The 20,844-nt window shown below is 41.8% G+C and overlaps 1 protein-coding gene across 1 annotated transcript in view; it reads left to right on the forward strand.

Annotated features, from left to right (window-relative positions):
* Positions 1 to 20,844, forward strand: part of TBCE (tubulin folding cofactor E) — a 77,921-nt gene that overhangs the window by 19,447 nt on the left and 37,630 nt on the right. The window contains exons 4-8 of the mRNA XM_060243149.1: positions 2,232 to 2,424; positions 5,839 to 5,923; positions 17,578 to 17,677; positions 18,628 to 18,730; positions 19,731 to 19,807. Of these exons, the coding sequence (XP_060099132.1) occupies positions 2,232 to 2,424; positions 5,839 to 5,923; positions 17,578 to 17,677; positions 18,628 to 18,730; positions 19,731 to 19,807 (558 nt within the window). The remainder of the gene's footprint in view (positions 1 to 2,231; positions 2,425 to 5,838; positions 5,924 to 17,577; positions 17,678 to 18,627; positions 18,731 to 19,730; positions 19,808 to 20,844) is intronic.

Here is a 20,844-nt window from a genome sequence, read left to right on the forward strand (position 1 = left end):
GTACATGTACAGAGTGCTGAGCAATACCAGTGCAATGTATTAGTACCCAGCAAAACCCAGTGCCTTCCCTTAAATGCTTTCTTTTTGTGGGACACCTTCTTTGGCAACTCCGTACATGCACTGTACATGCAGAGGAGAGCAACAGAAATAAAAGGCTCTCATTATTCTCGTGAGAAAGATCAAATGCAAACACTAGCTCTATGCACATATGACTGCCAATACAACCTGCATATACATGTGTACACCAGTAAGAAAAATCCAATGTGTGTTTGTTTCACAAATAAAACTGGAGACCAGCACTTCAATAAATGTGGCCAGGTTTAAACGACATGTTCAGCTGTGCTTTTATTGAATGCTGTATGAGAATTAATGCATGTATAAAGAAAAATCAAGGGTTTCCTATACACAGATTGTGCTTTCACTGTAACTTGTGAACAGAGCTAGCATTTCTATTAGAAGTACACACACACACACAAAAAAAATCAGGATTTTCTGATTGGGATATATTGGACCCCCTATAAAATCCAAATACCATTCCAAAATCAGGTTTTTCAGGAATCTCCAGTTTCATTTGTAAAATGAACACACATTGGTTTTTTCACATAAATAATGAGAGCTTTTTATTTTTGTCGCTCTCCTCTACATGAGTGCTATTGTCTGCAGTTGGTGAATGCTTTGCTAATAGGTGCTTTTTTGTGGTGAAATAAGCATGGAAAAGGATAGATGGTTTGGTCTACTGTCTGATGAGGTCATAAAATATACATGTCATCTTGTGGCTTTCTACACAGCAGTTTTTTAGGGGGAAGTTCACCAGTTTCCTGAATGTTACCTTTGCCTTTCTCTCTTTCCCCTTCTCCCTCTGAGGTGGAAGCCATCTTGTGGGTGATTCCCATCCAACTTGGCAGGTCTTGAGAAAACTTGACTTCCTGTTCCTCCTGTTCCTGCTGTTCCTTTCATTATCTGAAGACGAGCTCATAAAATCACACCTGTTCTTTAGAGTGTGAAACAAGAAGGAAAAAATATAGCTCAAGGAATAAGTGATCTTTTGCTCCTTTTGTAATAATAAAAGTAACAGCACAGCTAGATTGTAAGAGAATTGTGTTTCATCTTAGTGTAATGAAAAATGAATGTATATGTGTTGTTCAGTCACACAGTTGAGTCCGACTCTTCACATCATGCCAGGCCTATCTTCCCCCATCCTCCTAAGTTCGCTCCAATTCATGTTCATTGCTTTGCTAACACTGTCTAACTATCTAATCCTTTGCTGTCCCCGTCGTCTTTTACCTTCAGTCTTTCCCAGCATCAGGGTCTTCTCCAGTGGACAGTAACAAAAGAAAGGTATATGTACTGAAGCACTAATTGAAACTCTTTATTTCAGTATCCATGGTCAGACTTTGTAGAACATACAGTGAAACATATCATTGGTCTGTCTAGCACAGTGTTGAGCTATCACCCTTGCTGTGATGTGAGTTTATAACTCAAAACGTCAAAATGGGAAAAGTTGTAGTGTTTCTTTTTTAAAAAAGCTGTTTCGGTTTCAATAAAAATTGGCTGTAAACAAAAGGAAATGTGGGAGGGAATTTGAGGAAGACTATATGGGGATCAGTTTGGAAACTTGATTTTGTCAGTAGCTTTTCTAGACACATTTCCTGGAGAGCTCCCAATATTTTGATCTCTCTGTATTAAATCAATAATGTTCATTGGTCTGGCTAACATCCCCCAAAGTGGTGGCCACCAGTCTAACCAAAAAAAGTAACATATAGGAAGGTCACCTTCATAAGAATCAATGGCTACTGAAGGAGAAACAGTGCTATGGTAGCATCACGTTTCTGAAGGGTGGTCTTTGCACAAGATTGCACTGTAAGACTGGAGATACTCCAGTCTGAAATAAGTGTGCTGCCCCTGGCATAAGGCTGCATAAGGATATCCTGGAAACATTTCTCCCTTCATCTGGTATTTTTGAGGGCAAGATGTTGCCAAACAAAAATTTATTGTGGCAGGTGTTAGAGGTACCATTTGTTATTACTTGTCCAAAGACAAAGGTATGATGGTCTCAGGTCAGTAGGTTGGATATCCAATACATCTTAGGAGGAGGGCACTGAGATGTCCCAGCCTACCTCTTAAGAGGTTATTTTTTCAAAAGCAACACAGAATTACTAAAGCTATTGCAAAATTACTTTAAAACTCAAAACTTCTTACAAATTTTGTTTGTTTATTTTGAAATCTTTCAGGTACCCTACAGGGGGATCCTTCATTCGTCCACATAAGGCAAATTTTGGTGTAGATTTCCTTTCTGCTGTGAAGAAGCAATATGGATTGAATGATGATGAACAGGGTACTGAGAATGAGGCAGAAACAGCGGTAATAGGAAGGAAGACAGTGGAATGTGTTGGATTTGACTCTGTTAAAGAAAAGCAAAAGCAAGTATATATGTTTCTATTGTGTCTGAATCTACATCACTGTATGTGTGTTTAGAACGAAACTCTTATGTTTCAGCATGATCACATTATATAGTGCACTATGGGAATGTACTCTATTTAAATATTTCCTTTTTTGTAAAAATCCATTCATTTATTATAATAAAATTTAAATCACAACATATAATCAAATCAAAGCCAGATGCCCTGTTAGTGAGCAAGACTAAACTACTACATCAGCAAAGAAAAGAAAAGAAAACCTCAAAACACAGTGTCATATGATCTCCAGCTAACTCAAACCAAAATCCTATTGAAACAAGATAATCTTCACCAGTCATTTGAAACTTTAAAAAGTTGCTGCCTGTTGCAGGCAGTTCTGGGACCTTGCTGTGACCTTCCAAAAGGTCCTATTGTATATAATCACTTTCCAAAGCTCCAGAGGCTGGAGCTGGACCTGAACCGGGGAATCAAAGTAGCTGGAATGCTCATTCCACAGTCCTCGAAGTACTCTGATCTCAAACTAGTTAAAGTTAAAACAAGCGGTTTGAATTAGGCATAGCAGGCTTAAACAGTATTAGCCCAAGGGCTAATGCTATTTCATTGAATGCTTCCCTCATTTTCTCTTCTCATTACACCTTGCCTCGTTTTTGTTCTCAGTTGAAAAAAATATGTATAATCTTTGCAAATATTATGTTTAATTTCACTCTTCTAAAGCAGTCCAGTGGCATACAGTGTTCTTCAGTTCTGTTTTATCTTCATAACAACCCTATGTGTTAGGTTAGGCAGAGAGAGAGTATCTGGCCCAAGGTTGCTCATTGAGTTTCATGGCAGAGTAGAGAATGGAACCAGGATCTTGCAGATCTTAGCTGAACATTCTAGCCCCTGCTCTGTGCTGGCGGTTTGGCTATTTGTTGTGAGAACTTAACACAGCAGTATGAAATAGGGTTGCCAGGTCTGACTCAAGAAATATCTGGGAACTTTGGGAGTGAAGCCAGGAGTGAGGGTGTGATACACATGACTAAACTCCAAAAGGAGTTCTGGCCATCAGATGTATAGGGACTGCGCATCTTTTAAATGCCTTCCCTCCATTTGGAAATAATGAAGAGTAATGGCACCTTCTTTTGGGGCTCATAGAATTTGACTCCCTGGTCCAATCTTTTTGAAACTTGGGGGGTGTTTTGAAGAGACGCACTGGATGCTATGCTGAAAATTTGGTGCCTCTACCTAAAAAAAAAGCCCTCCGAGCCCCAGATACGCACAGATTAATTCTCCATTATACCCTATGGGAACCGGTCTCCATAGGTATAATGGAATGCTCAGCAGACATTTCCCTCTCTTCCTCCCCCCTGCCTTCTGATGACCCTGAAGTGAGGGGAGGGCCTCCAAACCGGGGAATCCCCTGCCCCCCAATTTGGGATTAGCAACCCTAGTATAAATACTGAAAGACAAAAGTTGAGTTGATTTCCAAAGTGCAACACTTGTAGGATCAACTTTTCACATTTCATCAACATATAAAATCATAAATATACAAAAGTCCCCTTGGCTCAGGTGGCTGGAGAAGGGAAGGAAAATCAGCTTTCCCCCATTCTTGCATCAGTTGGGCCCCAGTGATGGAAGAGGAGTGTGGTTTCTTTTGATTCTGCCCCCTTTCTGCAGCCGCCATGCTTTTTGGTATATGGAAATCCTGGAACATCTGATTGAAGGGAGAATGGTGGAAAAACATCTTTACCACATACATGTAGAGGAGCCAAGCCTATGCTTAATCTTAATGCCAGCTTGCAATCAAGTAATATATCCTCTTGAAGGAATTTCAGATATATCAGTGTGGCTCTACTGTTACAGTTTTGTTAGTACTGGTTTGGGTTTAGTTTGTTGTCTACAGGTTCTTCAGTATTATAGGATATTTTATAGCTTCAGCACATCTGTGTGTCAATGCTGGGTAGAGTCTTTTTCATTGGTAACTTCATAAGAAGTGGTATCTTAAAAGTGAAAACTGTCCAAAAGTGCCCCAATGAGATCAAAATAACTTGCTATGCTAGATTCTCCTTATTTCATTTGGATCAAAGGGAAAGGGCCGGGCACACCTTCTCTTGATTTATGCCTTCTAGCTACAGCCATCAACATCATATCCTATGTGTCAGGTTCCCTGACAGTGTGTTATGTTTTAATGTATTCACAAAGCTACCCAACAGGTGTTGTAGTGTCTGCCTTGTGTGCTTGCTTGTAACCATATTTTTCTAAGCTGTGCAGGAAGGTGGCTATTGCACAGAGCTGGCTTTTATGGAGTTATGGCAACGACTTAGAATAGCAAAGGTGGGAATGCATTGTAACCTTTAAGATCCAGGGAAGATACCTCACATTTACACCAAAGCCTGAGAACTCTAACAGACACTGGAGGGAACTTAACATTTGTACGTGTTTTTTGTTTCTTATAATAATCACCATTGTTTGTATTCAAACCATTCTTGCCAATGGCCCTTTGGGAGAAGATCATTGCTATGTACCTGATTTCTAATAAACCTTGACCATATTTATATGTGCTTGGAAACTTTGGGCCATCAACTAGCAAAACCTTACACTATGTAGTTATCAAATGTCCCTGATATTCAGTAATGAGGGTGGAAGCAGAAAACTCCTACGAGTTCATTCTGTTCATAAATGTGTGTTTTGTAGCTTTTTTGTAAAGGTTATATGTTGGATCATTCATTTAAATCATTTTTTAAGTCAGCCATTTTGGGATTTAGTTACAACACTTTGACTGCGAGGAAGTGTAATTGAACCTTTGATAAGTAACAGAATAGTTTTATTTGTAATTGCTAACATTCTGATTGCAAAATTTGAGGCAGTTCTGTTGCTCAACTATTGTTGCCCTTTGGGTTAACTATGTTTTTTGGTTTCTTGGATTTCCCTATGCCATTTGCAGTAGGATTGTTTTCTTGACATATTCACAATTGCTCTGCAGTTAATCCAGAGTTGTGTTAACTAGTTTTTCTTTATTTGGATGCCAGTAATGTGAGCACAGAGATTATAGTACTTATTTCACTATGGGATTTTTTTTAAAGTCCAGTGACACCTTTGAGATCAACAAAGTTTAATTCTGGGTATAAGCTTTTGTCCATGCATACTTCAGAAGTGTGCATGTACATGAAAGCTTATATGCAGAATTAATCTTTGTTGGTCTAAAAAGTGCCACTAGACTCAAAACGTTGTTCTGTTGCTTCAGACCAACCAACTCTGCTACTCACCTGAATCTGTCTTTATGGGTAAAATCGTATTCTTCTAGTCCTGCAAAAGTCCTTTTAAGTAAGTTCCTCCCAAAATGTTGATCATTATATTGATTAGATTTTGATGCCTTCATATTTCTGTGTGCTTTTCACTATTCCTTTCCTTATTATGATGAGATCCCTTTTTCTGCAGGCAGTTGAATACATTGAATGACATCTCAGTAGATGGCTGTGCAGTAAGCCTTGCTGGTCCAGAAGAGGAAATCAGAAAAACATGCCCTAGTATCTTTTTAAAAAAATGCTAGCATCCTTCACACTTACAAGTACATTTTGGCATGGAGTTTTGTCATAGGAATTCAGCATATTTTTACAAGATTGCAAGTATTGCATGAAGCTGTTATAGCAAGTTGTCATAACCTACAATTTTGTTACGTAGACGGTCCCTTTCTGCATACAGACATCCCTCTTAATAATCCCAGGTCTAGCAACTGTAAAGTATCTGCATTTCAGCGCAGGTCAGAAGAATAACATGGCATGGGAATGCATTGAAAGATTCTTCCAAATGAAATTAAATAGAATGCCATGGTGTGGAAATGGTTTTCAGCAGCCTCTGTGGGTGGGTGACAGTGACATGAAATTGCCTTAATCAGTTCTATAGTTACTCCAGGTCATTGAGTGAGTATCTAAGTAGAACATTGTTTCCACAGAAGTGGGTCAAAAGGCCAGAAAAAGAGCCTTTCATCTGATGCCTGAATTTTAATAGAATTCTCAGGCTGTCCAAACTGGTTTGGTAAAAAATGGCTTATGATGGGGTATCAGAATGCAGAAAATTAGATCTTGCCTCTACTGTAAGCAGTATCCAAAGTAGCACACGCAAGATGACCTTTTTTTAGTTTGACTTGCACAGAGGATCAAAAGACTAAACTTAAGCTTAAAAATGCAGGTATGACAGATCCCTCCACTTCTGTCTCTCAGAGGCTAGATTTTCCCTCCATATTTCAGTCCTTTTACTGATTGCGTAGCCCTGGTAATGTGCCTTCTTCTTCCCTGAAAAAAATGTTGACTGTCCAGTCCTGTGTCAATAATATAAATTGGCCATTTGCTCAGCCCAGAAACCTGAGGTAAGGGTTAAGATCACTCTTTAACTGAAAATTGTACTTGAGATGCTTAGAGAAGAAGAAACAACGACTGGATTTATACCCCACCCTTCACTATCCAAAGGAGTCTCAGAGTGGCTTACGATTTCCTTTCCCTTCCCCTCCCCACAACAGACACCCTGTGAGGTAGGTAGAACTGAGAGTTCTGACAAGAACTGCTCTTGAGAAGAACAACTCTGTGAGAACTTGTGACTGTCTCAAGGTCACATCAGCAGGTGCATGTGAAGAAGTAGGGAATCAAACCCAGTTTTCCCGCAGAGTCGGAGGACATCTCCATGGGTTATTCCCACTGCTCCTTCCAGGGAGGCAGGAAATACTTTTTTGACCTTCCTGTTGGTGCCTTCAGAATAACCCTTCACTTTCAGTTTTGTTCCTGCCTCTGTAGGGAGAAGCAGCAGATAGAACAGGCTTAGCCTTACTTTCAAACTTTTTCTTCAAATTCAAGCCTTCCTGCTAATTCTTCTTATTGACTCTACCCTTACCTCTTCATCTATCTCTCGTGCCTTTTCTTCCTGCTCTATCTTCCCTAAAAAAAGATAAAGGTATCCTCTGTGCAAGCACCAGTTGTTTCCGACCCTGGGGAGACATTGCTTTCACAACCTTCCCTACTCGGGAGTAAATTTTTGCAGGCAGCTTCCAATGCAGCAGAGCTTGTGATGGCGGCCAGGGCACAGAGAGACAGCTTCCTCTCTGATACAGAGGACGAGCCAGGCTCTGAGACAGCAGTGGTGTGATCCATCGATGCCAGATGGCCCAACTTGCCTTAGAGGTTTGTTCGCGCCGAAAATAGCGTGGAAGGAGAGGAATTGGCGGCAAAAACGTGCTGCTTACAATCAGACGCGGTTGGAACTTTGGACCTCGCGGCAACTATTGGCGGCCATGTTGAAACCACAAAGTCTGGTTGCAGAACCTCTCCACCAGTTATCGCTGCCGCGCTGGAGTCAGGGGGGCCCAGCTTGACCCTAGGGATCCCCATGAGCTGCTAAACAACAGGGGCACTACAAAGTGGTAACGTACCTGCGGCGGGTAGTACTCTGTCTGAAGAATTGATGACTTTTCTTAGAAGGTCTATGCAAGAGGAAATGTTTACTTTCTGCCATAGAATGGGTCTCTTGATCCAGCAGTCTTCCTCTCATAATCCTTTGGGTTCCCAATCCCGTTACTCTTGGCCCACCAAGGCAGCCCGAAAGGCTAACCCTACCAATGATGATACATGCCCATCTGAGACTGAATCTGTTGCACCAGATTCTGATCAGGAAGACAGGGAAGAGGGGGGATGCTTTTCTGAGGATGAGGAGAAAGAGGTTAGGGTTCCGGAACCGGCCAGTCGCTTCTTTAAACAAGAAGACTATCAATACTTACTAAGACTTTAACTGCCTTGGAGATCCGTGACACTTCTTCTGAGGATGACTCCAAGACACCAGCAACCCAAATATCTTCAGTCCAGAACTAGCAGCAATACTGAGTTTCTGCCACAGGCAGAGTCCTCTGAGAAGGTTTTTCCCTTCCTTTGAGAGGAAGTTGCGGGTAGAATGGAACAAGCCTGCAGCCAACAGGCAGTTTCCTCGTGTTGTTAGAAAATTATATGCATTACCATCATATACAAATGAGCTTTTACAGGTTCCTGCTGTGGATGGTCCTGTAGCTGCCCTTCAGTCGGCTGGCCTAGTATCTGAGGATGGCCAAGGGTCCATCCAGGATCCTCTGGGCAAGAAGATGGAGGCAGGCCTCAAGAGAATTTATGAAGCGGTTGCCATGATGGTGGAGGCTTCCTCCACGGCATCCTTAGTGGCCACAGCGTCCATTGTTTGGATTCATAAGCTGATCCAAGTGTTGCCCAAGGACAACAGGCAGCTGTTAGAGGGGACTACTCATATCTTCAAGGCCACCTCTTTCACAGCTGACACTACTCTAGACATTCTCACCTTTGCCTCCAAGGCCATTGTATCCTCAGCAGTCATTTCGAGCATGGCAAGCAGACCTTTTGTCCAAGTCCACAGTGGCAGCCTATCCACTCCAAAGTAACTGCCTCTTCAGAGAGGTGTTGGACAAAATATTGGTAGAGACGAGGGATAAGAAAAAGGCGATGCCCAGATCCATCCGTCAACCAGATAGAAGAGCATCTCAGTCCTTTTGTACTCAACATTCCTTACCCAGATTCCGGTCCGACTTGAGTCCAGTTGGGAAGGATCCAAATCCTCCTATAAACGAGGTGCCTTTGGATCCAAGTTTTCTAGAACAGGCTTCAACAAATCCAACAAGTTGGATTGGGAGCCCAAATCTAAGCAGGCATGACTGCAGTTCTGTTCCAGTGGGTGCCTGACTTCTTCAGTTTCAGCCAGCCTGGGAGGCTGCTCAGGCAGATTCTTGGGCTTTGGAGATCGTCACACATGGATATTCCATCAAATTCAATTGGGTCCCACCAGAAAGGTTCATCACCTCCCCAATTCCCAAAAATGTTGCCAAAAGACAACATTGCTTCATCTGCTCAGCACGCAAGCTATCGAATCAGTCCCTCTGCAAGAGAGAGGTCAAGGCATTTATTCTATTCTTTTTACTCTGCCAAAGGAAAACAGAGATTGGAAGGTCATCCTAGACTTCAAATTCCTGAACAAATACATCAGGCTATGTCACTTCAGGATGGAGACACTGAGATTCATCATGGAATCACTGCAGCCAAACAAATTCCTGACATTAATAGACTTAATAGAAGCTTACCTACATGTTTCCATCCATCCCTCACACAGGTGATACTGCAGTTTGCAGTGGAGAAACAACACTTTCAATACAGGGCCATTGCCTTTGGCCTCTCATTGCACCTCGTGTCTTTTCAACACTACTGATAAACCCAGTAGCCCACCTCAGAAAGTCCGGATTCATGTAAATAAAATTAATTTATTTGGATGATCTGTTAATATCAGCTCCGTGCCTGTGGAACCAGCTCCCGGAAGAGGTGCGGGCTCTGTGGAGCCTAGACCAATTCCGCAGGGCCTGCAAGACCATCCTTTTTAGGCAGGCCTTCGCAGACTACTGACAAAGGATGGCCGAACTGATGACCCATCAAAGTGACTCTATTTAGTGATCTCTGCCATTATGTAAATAGACAGAATAGCGCCAGGAACATCACTGTTGCTGTTAAATTATATAAACTGGAATGTTTTTTTAAGACACTGTTGATTTAAACTATTGTATAACTTTTAATGTCGTTTTAAAATTACTGTATATACTGTATAACTTTTTATCTGAATTTGTTGTTAGCCGCCCTGAGCCTGCCTAGGCAGGGAGGGCGGGATATAAATAAAATTTATTATTATTATTATTATTATTATTATTATTATTATTATTATTATTATTTGTTCTAGCAGCTACTCCAAATCCATTCTGGATACTCAAACAACAATTCATTATCTTCAGACTTATGGGTTCTTAGTGAACTTGTCAAAGAGTATGCTGCAACCGTCCAAGAGGCTAGAGCACTTAGGGGCAGTGATAGATTCCTCTTCCAGCTCCCTATTTCTTCCATTACTCAAGGCGAGAAAAATCAGGGACTTAGCCACCCAGGTGGTTGAAGCAAAGAATGACTCTACAGTCAGTCTTCAGCTGCAATCATGAGTTGAGCTGCTGGGATCTTCCCCAGCCTTTTATTGAGTCATACAAGATAATCACGAGACATAGTCTGAGGTGGATAGCTGAGTTGTACAAAACTGTTTGGTCAAGGCATGGGACGTGCTCGAGAGCAGAGACTAGATAATCATATTTACTGAACTTAGCATTTTTCCAGAACAAAATTTGCTGTTTGCTGTGCCTGGTTCCTTATTAACTTGTCAGATTTGCCTAAAAGGTCACGGAGCAAGGCAGAGCCACTTAATTCCACCCTTTTTTGTTTTATAAACGGATTGTCCATCTGCGCAAGAGCTTTATACACATGTGGTAACTGTTGTCGTGATATAGGATTTGTGGAAACTGTGCGGCAAATAGACACTGCTGCAATAAGGAGGGTACACACTGAATTAAACAGCTACATAAAATCAATATGACAAAAACTAATATTCCATACATGCAAAGAATTCGGAGCCAGGCTCCTGAGGGAAGCCAGGACCATAAGCTGCTGCACCAGGAAGGGAGGACGTCTTGCTTGATTTGCTTTGTCAGTTGTTTGAGGGCTTGTATTTCCTTTTCGATAACATGACTATTGTCAGACAAATTAAAGCAGCACGTCTGCTGCACAGCTTCACAGCCTTGATGATGTAATAACAACAAGTAATCGATTGCAGCTCGATTGTCTAAAATAGCACGGCAAAGCTGTTGCTGTTCTACGTTGAGAGCTGTCAGAGCAGCTGAGGTATAATTCAATGCTTTAGCAACTACACAAGCAAGTGCATTTATGTTACGAGAGTTGTGGGTGGCGAGGCGGGGGACACCTATAAGCGAGGCAGCAAGGGCCACATATTCAGCCTGAGATGATAATGCCATATCCGAAGAATCACAGGTAGAGTCTAAGGGGACAGTTTCCCTGCGAATGCATGAGGCAGAGGATTCCATAAGCCAGGATCTTTGAGGCAACAACATACAGAAAGGGATATATTAGCAGGAATGTAACTAAAAGTCCAACGGCCGCAAGAGAAAAAGGGAATATGGCCATAATTACTGGTTACATTAATTGTTGTATTACATTTCCACAAAGGGGGTACCTGTTTGCAGGCAACCGTGCAATGGCTTATGGCAGGAACAACTTACCATCTGTGCACAAGTAAGATTTTCATGGTTAGCCATATATGGGGTATATAGAGAAGGCATCCGCTGGAAGCTTATAGGTGGGAATGCCCCAGTTGGGTAAAGTTGCATAAGAGATTTGGGATTCATTTAAAATTTTACCAAGAACTGTATCATTCCCTACAGTTCCTGGAGCCTTGCAAAGGGAATTAGACAGGTCCCTAATAACATATGTAAATCAGTGTGTTGTGTCAAACAAAAATGTGAAACGTTGTTAATATTAGCTAAGTGTTCCCAAATATTAAACTAAAGATGATCTCCAAAACTAATCTCCTTGACAGGAGACAAAATACATAAACACAAACAAAGAACAGTCATGGAGTTCATTGTGAGCTGCGCAAAAACAGCAGCCACCAAGTTCTCCGGGGATGGCTGTCAGCCAGCTTCTTCCAACATTTTTTGAGCTTGATTCGTTAGACACTTCACATCCCCCCCAAGTGATATCACGAGCCGTCTGGGTGTGCAGGTGTTGCACAATCTCCCGTTTGAGGCTGAGATTGAAATTGGGAATCTGATTTGGGAGACCCTGATGCCACACCATCTTTAGCCGGGCGAACACAACTTGCCGGAACCCCCAAAGGACCTGCAAGAGAGAACACAGCAGCATTCCTGCACCCCCAGGTAATAAGGGGAACCGGACCATGCCAAGTAAATAAGACCAAATTCAATTATTCCTGAACCCGCATTTGGGTAGGAACTCTCATTTTCACTCCTTTTAATTGTTTTTGAAGAGTGGTTTTCAATGTCCGATTAGCGCATTCCACAATAGCTTGACCTGTGGAATTATATGGAATGTCATGCCAGATTTGAATGTTCAATTGTGTACAAAAAGCAATGAATTCAGAAGAACTATATGTTGGGGCGTTATCAGTTTTCAACAGTTGCAGACGTCCAATTACCGCAAAGGCAGAAATAAGGTGAGCCATGACATGTTTGGTGGCTTCACCACGTTGGGCAGTAGCCCAAAGATATCCAGAGTACGTGTCTACGCAAACATGGACACGGTATCAGGGTTTCAAGGAAGCTATATGGGTAACATCCATTTGCCAAAGCTCGTTAGCCGCCCTGAGTCACTTGTGGGAAGGGCGGGATATAAATAATAAATAAATAAATAAAATATAAGTTAGGGAACACTTTCCCTATGAAGAAAGGTTAAAATGCTTGGGGCTCTTTAGCTTGTAGAAACATTGACTGCTGGGTGACATGATAGAGGTTTATAAGATTATGCATGGGATGGAGAAAGTAGAGAAAGAAGTACTTTTCTCCCTTTTTCACAATACAAGAACTCGTGGGCATTCAATGAAATTGCTGAGCAGTCAGGTTAAAATGGATAAAAGGAAGTACTTCTTCACCCCAAGGGTGATTAACATGTGGAATTCACTGCCACAGGAGGTGGTGGCGGCTACAAGCATAGCCAGCATTAAGAGGGGATTGGATAAAGATATGGAGCAGAGGTCCAACCGTGGATGGATGGATGGATGGATAGATAGATGTGTGTGGGTGGGTGTATACACACATATATTTTGACCACTGTGTGACACAGAGTGTTGGACTGCATGGGCCACTGGCCTGATCCACCATGGCTTCTCTTACGTTCTTATGTTAGCTTGCAAACCATGCGGGTTAACAACATAATCAGGAATATGATTAGTAGAAGCATAATGTAAGCACGAGCGAACAATTTGCTGAGCCTGATCAAAAGGTAATGAGAACTGTTTGGCAAGTGCTTTGGCATTCTGGTGAAAATAGCTGTGACTGAGAAAGAGATCAGTAAATATAGAGGTAACACCTTTTAAGGCCTTATCAGCGAATGCATTGCCCTGAGCAATCACACCAGGAAGATTAGAATGACTTAGAATAGTAGCAACAAAAAAGGGTAATGCACCGCAAGAAATTAAAGACTGCAAGGTTAAAAACAGAGCCAACAAATTAGGGTCAATTTGGGGAGTGATACATGCACCAGGAAGTTGATGAATCAAATTAAATGCATATAAGGTGTCAACTATTAAGTTGAAAGGCCTTTGTGAATAGAGCTGAAAGGCCATTATTATAGAAGCAGTTTCAGCCCATTGCGCTGAGCGCTGTTGCAAAGTAAAATGCATCATTCATGTCTTTTACACTTTCCCCCCAGCAAGCTGGGTACTTATTTTACTGACCTCAGAAGGATGGAAGGCTGAGTCAACCTTGAGCCAGCTACCTGAACCCAGCTTCCGCCGGGATCGAACTCAGGCCGTGAGCAGAGCTTAGGACTGCAGTACTGCAGCTTTAACACTCTGCGCCACGGGGCTCTTTCTGAATCCAAATTAGCATTTTCCTTGGCCAATTTCATTATCAATCCTGATGCAGCATGATTATCAACCTGTCTTCTGATTGCTGCCTGAAAACGGTTGATAAAGTCTAAATAGGGTTCTTGTGTCTTTTGACAGACAATTGCAAAACTATGGGCTGGCTGCCCTTCTGTAGGTACCTTGGCAAAGGCCCGTAAAGCACATTTAGATACAATAGCAAGGGTCACAACAGGGAGTACAGCTTGAGCTTCAATAGTGCTGAACTGTCTGGATCCATATAGTTGTTCAGCCGTATAAGCCCCGTTGGAGCCACGCCCTTGAGCATCAGCCAAATTACGATATTCACTGTCCCATACTACATACTGTCCAGGAGTTAACATCATCCTCATCATATTTTTCCAATCTTGAGGAATCATAGCGTATCCATTAGAGAGTCCTTCTAAAAGACCCTGCACATAGGTTCCCCCTATGCCCATATCTCTGATAGCCTTTCTAATTTCACTCAAAACAGAGTAGGGCAACGCAGTATAGTTAACAACCTGTTGCCCGTCCACATTCTGGGCATATGTTACCGGGCATACCGATAAAAAGTCAGCCAGCTCTTCCCCCATTAACGCACCCTTTTCCTGTTCCTGTTGTACCATTTTTTGGAAGGCACTTTCCACAGGTTTTTTTTCCTTCTGTCCTGTATCTACAGGAGGGACAGGCGGGGTGGTAGCAGGAGGATGCAACTGAACATTAGAATAGGAGGGAGGCGGCTGAGTGCTAAGTTGAGAGGGGGGAAGAGTGTTGGGACCATAGGTGCCAACAGCATGATAACAGTGGAACCACAATTGCAGGGTTTCCACCAGAGCTCATGGTTCAGCATGAAGAGCAGTGCTAATTCTCTGCCAGTCAGATACACTGAGGGACCCGCCCTCCGGGTACCAAGGGCATTGCTGCCCTATCTATTTTACCAGTCCCTGAACTTTAGATTCAGAAATAGCCTGCCCCGCTTTTCTAAGGAAATAGGTCAATTCCCTGGCATTTGCTTTCTGTCTCTGCAAAAGTGAAGCCCCCATGCTCACCCTGAAGGGGATTCCCAAAGGAATGAAGAAGGTGCACCAAAGTCTGTTCCAGACGGAGTGAGTAGGTTGTGATCCCTGTTCCCGGGCGCCACATGAAGCAAAGAACGACTCGAGACAGTCTGTCTTCAGGCCGCTGCACAAGCTGAGCTGCTGGGATCTTCTCCAGCCTTTTATTGAGTCATACAAGATAATCATGAGACATAGTCTGAGATGGATAGCTGAGTTGTACAAAACTGTTTGGTCAAGGCATGGGACGTGCTCAAGAGCAGAGACTAGATAATCAAATTGACTGAACTTAGCATTTTTCCATGGGCCAGAACAAAGTTTGCTGTACCTGGTTCCCTATTAACCTGTCAGGTATGCCTAAAAGGTCAAGGAGCAAGGCAGAGCCACTTCAGGTGGTATGAAGTCAATCTTCACAGCTCATATTGTCTGCCAAACTCCTGGGTCTTTTGACGATAGACATGATCCAGTGGGCACAATTCCACTCCAGAACTCTTAAGAGATTCCTTCAACCCTACCAATTCCTAATTATGCAAAAGAGACTGCAACCTAACAGTCCCTCCAGATGTCAAGACAAGTCTTCTATGGTGGACAGAACTGAACAATCTGACACAGGGAAAGACATTCCACATCACTTCTCCCAAAGAACTGTTCACGGATGTCAGTCTTTGTGGTTGGGGGGCAGTCCTCCAAGGGAGACCAGCTCAGAGCCAGTGTTCCCTATCGGAGAGAAGATTGCCTATAAACCCATTAGAGCTTCGGGCAGTTCAATTAGCACTGATCCACTTTCAACATCACTTGACCGGACATGTCTTACTCCACACAGACAACATTGTGGTGAAGGCATACTTGAACAACCAGGGGGGTTCAAAATAATCCCAGTTGTACAAGGAAGCTACATGGATACTGACATGGGTGGAGAAGAATCTGGCCTCCCTTCGAGCAGAACACATCAGGGGTCTGCTCAATGTACATGCAGATTGGTTGAGCAGACAGACCATTTGTGAGAGGGTGTGGTCTCTCAAGCCAGTCTTAATCAAGTTGCTGTGCAATCCGGTAATGGACCTATTTGTGTCAGCCAAAAATAGGCAACTTCCCAGGCGCCAACAGGAAGGTCAAAAAAGTATTTCCTTCCTCCCATAAAGGAGTGATGGGAAAAACCCATAGAGATGTCCTCCTGATCTCTGAGAAGGACCCCTCACAGTAAGAAGGTCCGTTCTCCCAGATAAGAGTCCACACATTTAACCGCTACACCAAACTGGCCATCTTTTAAAATTCAAAACCAAAAGGTTTGTTTTAACATCAATGGAAAGGTCAGGTGAAATCAGGAGTTGGAATTACTGAGGTAAAATTAGTACAAGCACAGACTTATGTTCTTATACATCAGGCTAATGAGAAGTTCTTAAATCATTCACAGTTAATTAGATCTTTATATTGAGAGGCTTTTGTTCCAATGTTTCCCCAAACACTCTAGTAATCTGAGTAACTGCTGACTCTTTTGGTCCCCAGAAGGCTGGTACTCTCTTCCCAGTACCCAATCCCCTTAGGACACCACTATACTTCTTGAGTTGTTAACAGACTTGTAGACCTCTACAGGCAGTTCCTAATCACACCAGACTAGGAATCTCTGTACTCCTCAGAGATAACTCTGTTTGCTTGAGTAGGGATTCCTCTTCTCTCTCAAGGAGACCTATCCCTTTTTCTTTAGCCTGAATGGGAGTCTAATTCTACTACCCAAACCTGCTTGCCATTTCTCTGACTGTGTTCCCTGCCATTTCTCTGACTGTGTTCAAACTGCTCTCCGCTAATGCTGAATTCAGACTGTATTAAGTCATGCCTGCAATCTGACTTTGTCAGCACTAAACCCTTTTGTCAGAATGTTTTCAGACTCTCAGTACACATATCTTCTCAGTTATGGCAGAAATCTGACTCGATCTCCTTGGCATCCAGCTCTCACAAGCCTTTTTCCTGCTCAACTAATGCTGACCAGTCAGATTGCTTAGAGCAGCGTGTCACTCAAGGCTCTCTGGCTTTATGAAGCATTAACCCTTCACAGTCCTATAGTGGTATGTACAGCGCTTTTAAGCTTCTTAAAAATGCAGTCTGTCACAACATAAGATGACATCTTGGGGAGCGATTAGAAAAACTAATTATCAAGCAGAAATAGGGTTGCCAATCTCCAGTTGGGCCCTGCGTTCTCCAAGAATTACTACTTATCTCTAGATTACAGAGTAGTTTTCCTTATTAATTAATTTTGAATGCAGTAGTCTGATGGTGCCTTATTTCTTTACTATACACTGTTTTCCAGGCTTTCTCTAATTTATTTCATTACTAGAACGCTACTGTTCTTTCTCCATCTTTCAGCATTTCATTGCGTTCCAGTGAAATGCTGAAAGATGGAGAAAGAACAGTAGTGTTCAGTTTTTGATTCTTTTAACCTGCTGTCCTCTTCTTGGCAGAAAAAAGGTTCCCCATCCCTGCTTTATGGAGAGATCCACACTAAGTACCGTAATACCACTTTTCAGGGTGTTAAGAATTGCGTGTTTGGTTTTAATGTTGGTTGTAAAAGTGGCAAAATACAAATTCCTAGTCTTTTTTTAGATAAATGTTTCCAGATTCAGGTATTTTCTCTCAATACACATAACCAGACATCAGAAGAATAAATCTGTCAAAAAATCTCTTGTCGTCGTGGATGGAAGTGATAGCTATTGGATGCCAAATTGAAAATCTAGAAATTGTAAATCTCAGGTACTTATGACTGTTTCATAGTATAGGCCTTTCTTTTTGCCACCTCCTTCTGCATGATGCTAAAAAAAAAAAGTTATAGAAAATGAGAACTTTTAAAATGACAATAGTCTAAGCCGCTGTTTAATGGGAATGGAGGAGGAGGCTGGGCTGTTGCCCCCAAAGTGGTATTTCCATGTTCTCTGGAAATTCTTGTGCTCTTCCTTTTCTCTCATGGAAGGAGATACATCCTTTCACTGCCACAGGAGGTGGTGGCAGCTACAAGCATAGCTAGTTTCAAGAGGGGATTGGATAAAAATATGGAACAGAGGTCCATCAGTGGCTATTCGCCACAGTGTGTATGTGTATATTTTGGCCACTGTGTGACACAGAGTGTTGGACTGGATGGGCCATTGGCCTGGATGGGCCATTGGCCTGATCCAACATGGCTTATCTTATGTTCTTATCCTCAGTTAGCTCTTGGATTATAAGGCCTTTTATTCTAAAATAGGCTGCACATGACTCACTAGCCATATGTGGTGGACTTGCTGGTATTCAATAAAGTATTGGATTTCAAAAGTGAATATTTAAATCTTAACAGTAGAAGTCTGTGGGGCTACACTGGGCTCAGTGGGTCACAAGTTGTACAAACCTGTCTCAGAAAATGTAAAGACTTTGAAAAAATGTTCACTCTTTATGTTAGGTTGAATGGGAAAGTACCATAACTGTTAGGTTGAATGGGAAAGTACACGCTGATTTCTTCTGTGTTCAGATTTGAAGTTTGAATGCATGGGACTTAGTTTCAGCTTAGATCATAAAACTAAGATCACTGATGTACCTAACTAAGCCTTAATATTGTATGTGTATATGCAAATTGTGAATTAGATCCAAAGTTGTAGCAATTTGAAACTATTGACATGAACTTGTTCTAATCACTGAAGATTATAAACTTTTTTTTCCTATTCTCATCATAGTCAAAACAAAATGAAATTTCCAGCCTCTACACTACCTGCTTCAGGAACATTTTGTAAACTGAAAGTTCTAGCCCTTAATCAAACTGATGTAACATGGGCTGAGGTAATGCACTTTCAGAGTCATTGAAAGAGTTTGGTTTTACTGAAACAAAACATTAAAAGATGCCGTGCATCCTTGAAAAATGATGTGTGATGTGATTTGTAACAGTTGCCTAGTTCAGTTACTCTGTTCTGTGTGCACTTACTTGCATGTAAGTCCTTTAGAAGTCATTGGGTCTTCTTTAGCAAAAAAAAATGTTCAAGGCTGAGCTATACAACCATCTAAACCACTGCAAAATGTGAAAGTAGATGCACTTGAAATGAACAGTTCAAGGTTGTTAAACTTTACATCTGTGGGAAAATTCTTTGGATAATTAATACTCTGCAACAAGTGTTTTAAAATGCTTTGCTTTATTTCAGCAGTTTTAGGTTTTTAATACCTTTTATAGAAAGGATTACTATTATGGAAACTGATTTTTAAAGGAAATATAAAAGTGCAAAAATGTGAGTTTCTGACTACTCCTTAAGCTCTAAGGAAGTAATAAAACTGCTCGGGAGTCAACCTATTGGAGGAGAGTCTTCCTTTCCACTGAGAAACTGTCTTCCTCCAGTGGAAAAGCTGCATTAAATTGGAGGAAGTCTCCTTGGCTCCCCATGTACTAGGCTGTCAGCACAGGGAAAGTCCTGGCCTTGCCCCACATGGATTATCTGGTCTCAGAATAAATCTTAACCTCCAACAAATTACAATAAATAAGTTTTACACCAAAGTGCTTAGTAAAATGAGCTCCACTGTGATTACTCAATCTCCTGAAATTACAACTCTTGCGCCTTTATGGTGCCATCTTTTTCTTGCTGAAGGTTAAACACAGTGTTGGCTAAACTACAGTGCTGGAGCAACAATAGCCAGCAGCAAGTGATTTGCTATAGTACTACAGTCTTCAGTAAAGCTTCCCTAATCCCTGGGGTGGCAATATCCAAGGTAGCTTTGAGAGTAAAGCTGGTGCTGCTTTGTTGGGTGTGCCTATCTGAGGTAAATGTTGTACTAAATAATGTTTTCCCATTAGGTTCTTTTATGTGCTACAGGGTGGCCAGCTATTGAAGAACTGTACCTTGCATCCAATGAAATATCAATTTTACAAAGGTATGAAGGGAACTGTAAATGCTACAGTTGGTTGTTTATATTTTATTTAATAAACATCCCAAAAGGCAGTACAAAGCATCACAAGAGAATAATTACTTTATTTGTTTATTATTTTATCAGATTTATATCCTGCCCTTCCCTGGCAGGTTCAGGGTGGCTATAATGCAATATTTTTCTATCCTTTCTAATGATGAGTGTAAACATTAGTTTTCCAAGTGCAATCCTTATTTTTTGTGTACATTTTTTATTTTATTTATTTATTTGATTTGATTTGATTTATATCCTGCCCTACCCCACCAAAGCGGGCTCAGGGCAGCTCACAGCATAAATATATACATGTATATATTATAAATGTAGCAGCTTGCAAATAAGAGAACTGCACTTTTTAGAACATTGCTGCTCTAATTCTCCCACAGGAAGACACTTCCCTCATACACTACTTGTGTCTGATAAAAGATGATACACAAGTTTTGTTGTTTTAGCTCAGAGCAGGCACAGGCATTGCATGCAGACAGTACCAGCTTCAGGCGAAAGATTATCAGGTAGATGGTGACAGGAGGAACCTCTAGTATCTACTAGTCATCGTTAATTTGATTTAATTAATTGCCAAGGCTGGGCTCTAGGTGATGTGGTATAGTGGTTAAGTGCGCCGACTCTTATCTGGGAGAACCGGGTTTGATTCTCCTCCACTTGCACCTGCTAGCATGACCTTGGGTCAGCCATAGCTCTGGCAGAGGTTGTCCTTGAAAGGGCAACTGCTGGGAGAGCCCTCTCCAGCCCCACCCACCTCACAGGGTGTCTGTTGTGGGGGAGGAAGGTAAAGGAGATTGTGAGCCGCTCTGGGACTCTTCAGAGTGGAGGGCGGGATATAAATCCAATATCATCATCATCATCGTCTACATCAGATAAAAATACATAAAATAAAATATTTAGTTAATATAGTAAAACAATAAAAGTTCCAATCCCTGATGGTGTTCTAATAATTATATTCATTTTATTCAGACAGTTGGGGCATATGGGGTGGATGGGAGTGAGGA

The sequence above is a fragment of the Heteronotia binoei genome, chromosome 1 (genome assembly GCF_032191835.1).
Source record: "Heteronotia binoei isolate CCM8104 ecotype False Entrance Well chromosome 1, APGP_CSIRO_Hbin_v1, whole genome shotgun sequence".
Taxonomy (NCBI): domain Eukaryota; kingdom Metazoa; phylum Chordata; class Lepidosauria; order Squamata; family Gekkonidae; genus Heteronotia; species Heteronotia binoei.